The sequence below is a fragment of the Austrofundulus limnaeus genome, unplaced genomic scaffold, assembly GCF_001266775.1.
Source record: "Austrofundulus limnaeus strain Quisiro unplaced genomic scaffold, Austrofundulus_limnaeus-1.0 Scaffold244, whole genome shotgun sequence".
NCBI classification, from domain to species: domain Eukaryota; kingdom Metazoa; phylum Chordata; class Actinopteri; order Cyprinodontiformes; family Rivulidae; genus Austrofundulus; species Austrofundulus limnaeus.
The window spans coordinates 702,151-711,943 of NW_013952646.1; the positions used below are offsets into that span (position 1 = coordinate 702,151).

At 37.7% G+C, this 9,793-nt stretch overlaps 2 protein-coding genes across 2 annotated transcripts in view; both read right to left on the reverse strand.

Annotated features, from left to right (window-relative positions):
- Positions 1-244: 244 nt before the first annotated feature.
- On the reverse strand, positions 245-3,560 carry msmo1 (methylsterol monooxygenase 1). Its single transcript, XM_014020212.1, has 5 exons — positions 3,257-3,560; positions 3,026-3,174; positions 2,492-2,618; positions 1,932-2,086; positions 245-969 (listed from the first exon to the last, which is right to left on the reverse strand). Exons 1-5 carry the CDS (start codon positions 3,509-3,511, stop codon positions 780-782), a joined length of 876 nt encoding a protein of 291 aa, XP_013875666.1. The 5' UTR covers positions 3,512-3,560; the 3' UTR covers positions 245-779.
- A 2,420-nt stretch (positions 3,561-5,980) lies between these two features.
- The window catches only part of klhl2 (kelch-like family member 2), a 12,981-nt gene continuing 9,168 nt past the window's right edge, over positions 5,981-9,793 (reverse strand). The window contains exons 10-15 of the mRNA XM_014020213.1: positions 8,999-9,196; positions 8,817-8,918; positions 8,522-8,650; positions 7,884-8,024; positions 7,660-7,803; positions 5,981-7,463 (exon numbers count right to left, since the gene is read on the reverse strand). Of these exons, the coding sequence (XP_013875667.1) occupies positions 7,435-7,463; positions 7,660-7,803; positions 7,884-8,024; positions 8,522-8,650; positions 8,817-8,918; positions 8,999-9,196 (743 nt within the window). The 3' untranslated portion in view covers positions 5,981-7,434. The remainder of the gene's footprint in view (positions 7,464-7,659; positions 7,804-7,883; positions 8,025-8,521; positions 8,651-8,816; positions 8,919-8,998; positions 9,197-9,793) is intronic.

The following is a 9,793-nucleotide window of genomic DNA, read 5'->3' on the forward strand; positions in this document are numbered from 1 at the left end:
TGTGTGTGTGTGTGTGTGTGTGTGAGAGATCTGGATGAAGCTGTAGGGGTGTGTCCACAGTGCAGCAAACACTTGCTCTTTTCATTGTATGCAATGAAAGAGTGCTTTGCATTGTATGCAAAACAAAAAAAAACAGAACTCTGAACATTTACCGTGTCAGTGCTCAATCTTTGCATAAATATTGTTAAAAACACAGAGGCAGGCACCGTTAAGTGCTGTGAAACAAAACTACATTCAGTTTTATGCAAAGTTTTTATGTCACGTTTTTATTTTATATAACAAATATAGAAGAAAGAAACCTGTTTTTGTTGTACATATTAAGGAACATCTGATTATTTTAATAACCATAAAAAATTGAAAGTGGAAGAGGTAAATGTCAATTTGACTAGGCTGTAAAATGGAAGATRCTCATTTTGATTCAGACCAACTTAGGGGGAAGTGATAAAGTGCTGAAACATTCAGAGGTTAACGAGCATTTCACAACAAAAGTGATAGGTTGCAATAATGTTTTTTTTTTTCAATTGAAGACAAGCAAAGCACAAAAGCAACGATGTTTTTTATCCAGCAAATAGCTGCTGAGAAAATATATATATGTATATATATATATTTATTAAGGCACAGAAAGAAAACTGAAGTCAAATATGCTGTTTGATTCAGAACCAGATCTCAGAAGTTCAGGTTTATATTTGGGTTCACCTTTACAGTCATTTAGCAGTGCTGATTTTTCCTCTCTGGTTCTGAGGAACCTGTGAATGTCTGTGTGGAGAAGCTCAGCAGGTTTACTGCTCCTTCTTCTCTCCTTCTTTCTGCGTGTACTTGTTGTACTGGCTGTCAGTGTTCAGAAGTTTATCCCACCAGGTGAAGGTGGAGGCGTAGTTCCCGACGAAGTTCATGTGGTGGAAGTCATGGAAACGGGCGCCGGCGTAGAAAGGGATCAAGTGGAGGGGGTTCAGAGGGATGTCGTAACCGCTGGCAGGGRAGTGAGAGAGGAGTCAGAGGTAAGTGGCATTCTCAACAAACAAAAAGGCATTTTCACCAGAGGGAATAAGAAATACAAACTTGAAAACAACCCTTTTAAAGTACGTGTTTGTCAAACAGGAAGAGGAGATGACACTGCAGAAAAGATGTCTGTGGTTTATTCTAGTATAAACTGTAGTTACAAAATACTTGCTGGTGGGTTTTTATTATTCTTTCTGAATCCCATACATAAAAGCAAATTTTTCTTCCAAAATTGGTAATGCTTGTATTTCTTTCAGCTATATTTATGATACTGCAAGTTTAATTCAATTCAATTCAAAAATAATTTATTGATCCCAGAGGGAAATTAGGAAAATATTAAGGAGATTTACAGTGTTCATATCAATTATTTTGTCAATGTAAAAGCATCATAACAAAAAAAACTTTTATAAACTGAATTTAAAGAAGGGAAAAAAACTGTCTGACTTTACTTGTATGCTTTATTTAAATCATTCAGTTTTATCTACTGAATGAAAAATATATATTGTATTTAGGTCCTTTATTGTTTGCTTCTACTGACATAGAACCCGCTGGAGCTGGTGCATCAGCTATTGACAAACTTGGGAGAAGCTAATAGGAGTAATCCGAAAAGAAGTTACAGAGTTAAAAAAAAATTCTGAGAAAATGTACAAAAAATCATAAAGAAGATTTTGAACTAATGTTTTTAGTCATTATTATTACTACGTCCAAAAACAAACATAATCGTGACCTAAAAAAGGAAACAACAGTGCAAAAATACCATTTATCATGGAAGAAATACTGTAAAATGATTCTCTGTCGCCCCCTGGTGGTTGATGTTGCAAATTACAAGTAAAACCACTAATGTCAAATCTAGGGATTGAAGGTGATTTAAAGTGAAAGGTCCTTACAGTGCATGTCTGTTCATGTATGTGAAAGCTGTGATTGTGTCCCACCTGTGCACATCAATAGTCTCCAGCAGACGGAAAGCCACCCAGGTCCAAAGGAAGAACATGTGATTACAGAAGATCATGATTCCGATGAAGAACCCAGCGCCGAGGATGATGGTCTCGGCGGGATGTGCGTACTCGGCCTGCATGCCGAACGGAGCCTGAGAAACAGCCGAGATGCACGACATGAGAGGGATTGTTGTTGGGTTTTACTTCATTAAAGACAGAACACAAGAACTGAAGAAAATGTATTTTAAAATCATTATTATAGTACATATAGAACATTTAAAACATATAGAACATATAATATAGTCTCTACCTTTCATATTAATCTTTATGGATCTCTAGTTTTCTCTAAGACATAAAACTACAAGAAAAACATTACTGACAGAGATGAACACATTATTAAAACAATAATAAACAGTCAAGCTTCTCGTAGTTTATCTTTGGATTATTGTAAGAAAACCACTGACCATCATAGTGCYGATAGCTTTGGCCTCAACAAGATCATGATGTTTAATAAGTAACCCCTTTATTTACTTTTATCCCCRTGTGTCTTTACTCACAGTGAACTCATGGTGGACTTTGTGGATGTATTTGTAGATCCGTCTGTGGTGTAGAATGCGATGGAGGAAATAATGCCAGGTGTCCTCGATGACAGCGCAGCCAAAGCAGCGAGCCAGAAGAGAAGTCCTGTGAGAGACGAGAGGAGGTTATTGTTTAAAAACTATAATGTTATAATAACAGTCATGAATGGACTAAACTGAGTTTCCACATTTACAGATCTGTCTGAAAGATCTCTTTGAACAACAACAAAAAAAAACTTTGGTAAAACAAAATTCCAAAGTAAATTCATTAAAACAACCAGTCAMAATGGTTTTGTCCAACAACTGATTTACATTTAAAACTGCAACGTATTAGCTTTAATTTTAAGAAAGACATACAGAYGTATGAGAAACAAGTCATCCCATATTTTATAATCATCCAAAATATAAAATGCCAATTATATCTGTTGCAGTCACTCTCTGATTTGGCTGTTAATATTTAATAATAGCTGTCATTTCAGTGTGATTTATTAGTGTTATTAGCCTGGCACTGACCAGCGTGGCATTGAGTCCCAGTCGTACGGGATGTTGAAGTATTCGGTGAAGTAGTATGTTCCACAAATTAAAGGAAACTGGATGCAGAAATGATTGAACAGCAGCATCTTTAAACACCTCCACTGTTTCTCCCATGTCTCTGGCTTGTCCTGCACACACACACACACACACATSATTATCTAAATTGTTTAAAACTTAAAGCATCCAATCAAATAAAACACRCACACATACCTGCTGAATCTTGTACTTCTGCATAAAGGGTATAAACTGGAAGAAAAATCCGGGCAAACAGAAGAGGAAATAGATAAACTCGTGAACGAAGAGGGATCCCCATGTAGCAATCTGGAACTTGGTGTAGTTGTCCATCATGTAGCCCCAGGCGTGTTTCAGGGAGGGGTGCAGGGGGTTCTCTGGCAGCACAGCGTCTACGTACTCCACTGCAAGATAGGCCGAGCTCAAAATGTCGGCTGTGCCGTTCGCTGCCATGATGGAGGGTTGCAAGAGGACTGCGGGTCCGGAAAGGAGGTTGAAAGAACCACATAGGACATCATAAATGGATTTGTTGTGTACTTTGGAGGCAGATATTAGCCTAAAAACTAAGTCAGTTAAGAATACAACAATCTTTCTTTTTACTACATCGTCACACTTATTTAAATGCTTGTGTTTTACATCTTGTATAAATGTGGAAAAATGATAAACCCTCATTTTATTTACGTTTCGCTTCCAAGCAGCCAGACTTTCTTGTACTCTTGTTTTTTATCAATAGTTCATGAGACTTTAAAGTTTTAATTAGTATTATTGGCTGCTATTTTACTCATTCAGTCTCGTCCTTGTCCCTGATCATGTGCAGCCTCAGCTCAAAACGTGGACAAGTGGAACAAAAATTGAAAATGTCAGGCCTAAAACACACTATCTGTAGCAAATGGATATAATCTAAAAAATGTGTCTTTGAGAAGACAGGAAAGTAAAAATCTAAGAAACACTTGACGTGATTTAGGAACTGTTTTATCCTATCCTAACAATTTACCTAATTGTTGTTGGGAATCATTTCATAAGTGAGAAAAATAATGTTTTTACGTGTGAAACATATATTTTTTGAAACCTTATTCATTTATTTAAAAATAACTAAATAAATTTATATACAATAAAAATACAAATCACAAATAAAGCGAAAGGCGACAGAAAGACGAAAAATCTTACAGTATGTGTGTCTTTTTCTTCCCAAAATTAAAACTTCAAACAATAATAACCTACAAACAAGAAAAACTAAACAAAAACTACCTCAAATCCATTTTGTATGAACACACATTATATTGTTTTATTTCTTTAACATTTCATAGATTCAGCTAAAAAAATGGAACCAAGTTGTGCTTTTGTGACAGATTATTATAAAAGCCTAAACATCAAATTTAATTAATTTTATTTTTGGCTAAATTGTCTATTATGTGTTAAAGAAGTCTGACTCATTTATGGAGGTCAAATCAAGATTATGCAAGACTTTCACACAGAGAGCTGCAAGAGGAAACATTTTGAGACTAAACAGCTTAAATTAGCTTCACCTATGGATGGATAAAGAAAACAGATAACTAGTTAGAAACTAAAGACAACAATGAATATTAGCCATGTTTTAAATGGATAATGGCTCAAAATAAATGTTGTTTATTATAAAAAAAAAAAACCTTCATGTCAGAAACTAAAACTGCAGCTAGACGCACTTCCTGCCTTGGCAGTTCGACCAGACAACATGAATTCTTACCTTTCCGCCGTACGTCCCGTCTACCTGAAGCAGAGGAAGCAGACCGGGTGAAGTACACTAWYATCGGCGATTCTCATTGGYTGATGGGAGAGAAGAGTGACGTCAGAGAGCAGTATGGACTCTCTGATTGGCTGTCGGAATGGAGTGATGATAGTAAGACTGGAGGGTTCTACAGCGCTGACCAATAACAAGCGAGTTATTTTCACAAGTTTAGCAGCTGCGCGAGGRAGTAGATGGGGTGGTGGGGGTGTCTATTTGAGAACTTCAGTCAGAGGGTTTGTGTCTGTTGGATTGTTTGAAAATGTACTTTTGATTGGTGTTATACAAGCTCTGACTCCAGTTTTATGTTTTGAAATGATAGTATACTTGGCCATTTTAGTTTTCTGATGAAAAAKATTAAATTGCACAGGCCTACTCCTCAATGACAAAGCTCTGTCGACACATACTTGGTGCAGAAATGTATTTTTTCCCCCCAACAAAACAAATTGTTGCAAAGGATGAGCCACAGAGGGAAAAAAAAATCAAAACTTATTTTTCCTGAGTTTTAACTTTTTTCTCAGCATTCTGAGATTAAAGTCAGAACTTTGGATTTTTTTTTCCCCCTCTGTGGCCCTAATTCTGTAGTTGCATTTTTAAATCCACACAACTATTTTTTATAAAGTGGTATAGTTGTAAAACTGAATGGTTTACAAAATGTCTTTTGTTGTTTCAGGTAATAGTTATTCAGAAATATGGACATTTTTAAATGCACACTGAATGTCTACAAAAATAATTATGGTTATCAAATAAAYGCAGTGTATACAGTAAGGTCTTTGAGAAAGTATCTTATCAAAAAGTGTTATCAAAAATGATTTTATATTTCTGTTTTGTGTGCATGTTTGTTACCAAAACATCTCATGAACCACAAATTTGGTGTAGTAGTTGGGATTGATCCCCAACTAATACTCTGCTAAGAAATGATGCAAATAATTAAGCAACTTACAATTCATTGAGCTAAAATTTGGAACAGTTGTAGCCGASAGCCTACAGATTACAAGTGCTACTCATTTGCACAAGATCTTTACTTAAAACATTAGCATTAAATGTTRGGGTTAACCTGGATTGTCTGTTRGCAAAATTCCTTATGAACCTYAGGRCGGATTTTAAATCTTGGATCTATGCTATATGCTATGTAAAAGTAATCAAATTACTCGTGACACTTTTGTTTTTCCAACGTATTTACTGGCTTGGCAAAGTTTTAAAAACAATATATTATTTCACAGCTTAAAATACAAGAAGCATATTTATTCATAAAATAATAATAATAATATAAAACATGTAATAAAACATTTCCCAAGTTATTAGCCAACGTGACATTCCTCAAAACACTGACGAGAAACAGCTATACCAGTTAATTTTATAGCAAGTTTTGATTATAGCAGAAGAAGCGAGAAAAACGAGAGTTAAAAAAAAGGAGTTTGGTCACTTCCCAGTAAGAAAGAGAGAACAGATTAGTAACAGTAGTAAAGAGAGACAGAAATAAGAAGAGATAGTAAAATTGGCACATTCATATTACGCTCAGGGGTGCGCAGCAGGTAATTACATCAAACAAGAGGAGGGAACTGAGAAAACAGGGTAAAGACGGGGTCCATGCAGAGAGTTCAGGCTGCTGCTCTCATTTAGTGGTTACAACCAGGATAAATATGGCTGCCAGGTAAGAACACATCCAGCTGTTTCACATTTCAAACAGCTTCTCTCTCTTCGCTGTTTGGCTACACGACTGAGGTTTCTCTTCCAACAAAGGCTGTTTTCTCTGTGAGGTGTACATGATCGTGTTCTCAAATTCTGTTATTCATTAAAAAAAAATAACAAGCTAATACAGCCAATCCCACAAATCTAAAGTCAGAATTTATTTCTAAATCCCAGACAAGCGTCTCGAGTCCCGGAACGATACACGAGGCAAAAACAGAGGAAAGTAGAAAGGTGTACTTTGACATTCAGGCACTCTTAAAGAGCCTCACCGCAGCACTGCAATAAGTCAGAAGTTAGACAGTGTACTCATGCTGCATCAAACCAGGCCTCACGACACACTAATGCAAACAAAAACACATGCCTTACATGTGCGAGCAATGGAGCACACTTCTCAGAAGAACAAAACAAAAAAGAAGAGGAAAACAAACAGAAAAAAAAAAAGAAACTCTTCAGTCTAAAATGCTCCTTCGCTGCTTTGCTCGGGCACAGAATACGACTACTCTTTCTCAGGTCTGGTTTGTGTTAACGCTACTAATGATAAAGTAACTTCGCAGTTATAGCAGCTTCATGTCAGTAGCATCTCAGTGTCTCTGCAGCTGTACAGCTGTGCTTCAAACTGGGTCCTCCAGTTACGGCTGCGCTTCCCGCCCGAAGCGGATTAAAACAGGTTTGATACCCTCGTTTTTTTTTTGTTTCTTGTTCGTTTTTTTTTTTTTATGGCTCCCTCTCGTCTCAGCTAAGTGCAAAAAGCTTCATCGTCCTCAACAATAACAATCGTTGTTATATTTCCTTCATCTTCGTCAGCAGCGCCCGAACCGATGCTGCCCAAAACTCGAGCATCAGTGTCGTAGACAGATCCAAGATCAGTATTCAGCACGAGAATACATTCTGCTTTTTAATCAAAGGCAGCTGTCAGGAACAGTCATAAGGGCTTGTCGATCATGGTCACACCTGTAGATGGGGAGAAAAAGAAAACATGAACATCATCAACAGAAGCCACCGGAAAAAAAAAACATTTTCATGTATAGATTTGAGAAAATACTTTGATTTCATGYGTTATAACAGATTTATTGTACTTAAGCTTTTAGCTGCCATGCAAGCACAGTTCATGTTAAATGATAACATATAAARTCTCTTGCGTGCCGACCTGCATAACTGCGGCCTGTGCTCATGCAGGTCGGCAGCAGCGTCCACTTATCCGTGTTTGGATTGTAGAACTCCACCGAAGCCAGATTGCAGCTGCCATCGTCCCCGCCCACCACGTACAGCAGGTTGTTCACAGCACACACGCCTGAAAACGAGGAGGCAACAATAAACATCTGTCAAAGAAAACGTCACGCGTCCCGAAAGGTCTCGTAGGTCCGTGCTGACCTGCGTTGCGTCGACACATGTTCATGTCAGCGACCTGTCGCCAGCTGTTTGAAGCTGGATCGTAGACTTCACAGCTTTTTCTCACTAACGGGCCATCGTGTCCCCCCACAGCATACAGTAAACCTTTCAATACACCTACACCTGAGAAAGAYATGGAGGATATTTAGATTACAGTAAAACCAGAGAAATATGTTTACATCTAATTAAACACGTCTACTCATCTCTCACTAGTCGGCACTTTGGATGRAAGGACTTTCTCCCACTTTACATGCTAAATACTAAATATGGCAGCATTATGTCCACAGTTTTTCAAAAAAATAGCTGGAACTGGACAAAAACCCAAGGGTGACACCTATTGGTCATATTGGGGTTTTACATTCACCWCAAGGCCATAACAGCTGTGTAAAATTAATATTTTCTGTGATTTTTTTTAACTTCTAACACAAATTCCAAATCATTAATGAAATTAAGTTACTGAAATTCTCTCATTGGAAATTAGAAATATCTCAACACAGCCACAAATTTTGCTTTAATGTAGTTTTGTGGAGGTTTTGTGCAAAGGACTGATCTTAAGCTGATGAATCAAATTGATTATTTAAACATTTAAGTTACAACAAGAACAAACTAAACAAACACACCTGCTCCGCTACGTCTCGTGCCCATCTCTGCTATATAGCTCCATGCGTTGCTTTTAGGACTGTAAGCTTCTACTGTACTTAAACACTGCCTGGTGGCTCCATCATAACCCCCAACAGCATACAGGATCCCTGAGAACACAAGAGAGCATGCTTGGCATCATATGAAATGTTGGCTGGTTTAGTGTACGAAAGCTGGTTGCATTAGATCGCTGGGCATTCCTGTAATCGTGGTTTATAATTTTTGGAAAATCCTGTCCTCCAACCTGACTTTAAAAACAAACAGAATGGTATTCACCATTAACAACACCAACTCCCACGCTGCTGCGCCTGGTGCTCATAGGCAACACGTGGAACCACTCGTCCGTCTTGGCGTTGTACGCTTCGATTGTGGAAAGGCCTGCAAAGCATTCACATTAAAAACCTGAAGATCGGTCCCGGTGCACGACGGTTAAAACACACACAGGAACACAGCCGTACCCGTGCTGCCGTCGAAGCCTCCGACAGCGTAGAGGAGCCCGTTTAGAACAGCTGCGCCGAGCGTGGACCGCCGGTCCTGCATGCTGCTTACACTCGTCCATCGATCCATCGCCGGGTCGTAGCAGTCCACCGTCCGCACGCGCAAAGACCCGTTGAAACCACCAACCGCGTACACACACCCACTCATGTACACCACACCTGAAGGACACAGAATTTGTACACTGTTAACACCATCATCCTGCTTAAATTAAGACTTCAGTTTACAAACAAACAAAAAAAACATATGTGGTATAAATCTGCAACAGGTGTCAAGCATAACGCAGAAATTATTCACTAAAATAGATTTATTGACCAGAACTGTGGGTACCTAGAAAGTTCATTTAAAAAAATTCGCAATTTTAAAATCTTAAATCAACCCAGTTTTTCTGTTAGCAAAATATCTCATGAGCCCCTGGATGGAAACTTTCAGAAAGTAATCATTTTATATGCATCAACATGGCCACCACTGCTAATCAACCTTAGTCAGCACTGTCAGTTTTACAAATAATGAGATGATATTCCATGTAGTCCATGAAATATGCCACGTTTATCTGGATTAAAACAGTAACAGAAAGTTTAATGTAGTGCTGTACCAAACGATTATTTTCTAATCGATTAATCTAATGATTATTTTTTCGATTAATCTATTATTCTAACAACAAATCTAAAAGTTATTCTGATGTGACTGCACTGGATATTTAAAATGTTTTCATCAAATTAACAAGAACAGTTCTTTAATATTGTAATATTTTCTGT

What these genes read in the sequence shown, in the direction of transcription:
- msmo1 (XM_014020212.1), bottom strand. Translation starts at nt 3,511, where the DNA reads ATGGCAGCGAACGGCACAGCCGACATTTTGAGCTCGGCCTATCTTGCA. An exon ending in TGGGACTCAATGCCACGCTG is followed by an intron (nt 2,619 to 3,025) that starts GTCAGTGCCAGG and finishes CGTCTCTCACAG; the next exon opens with GACTTCTCTTCTGGCTCGCT. An exon ending in AAGTCCACCATGAGTTCACT is followed by an intron (nt 2,087 to 2,491) that starts GTGAGTAAAGAC and finishes GCTGTTTCTCAG; the next exon opens with GCTCCGTTCGGCATGCAGGC.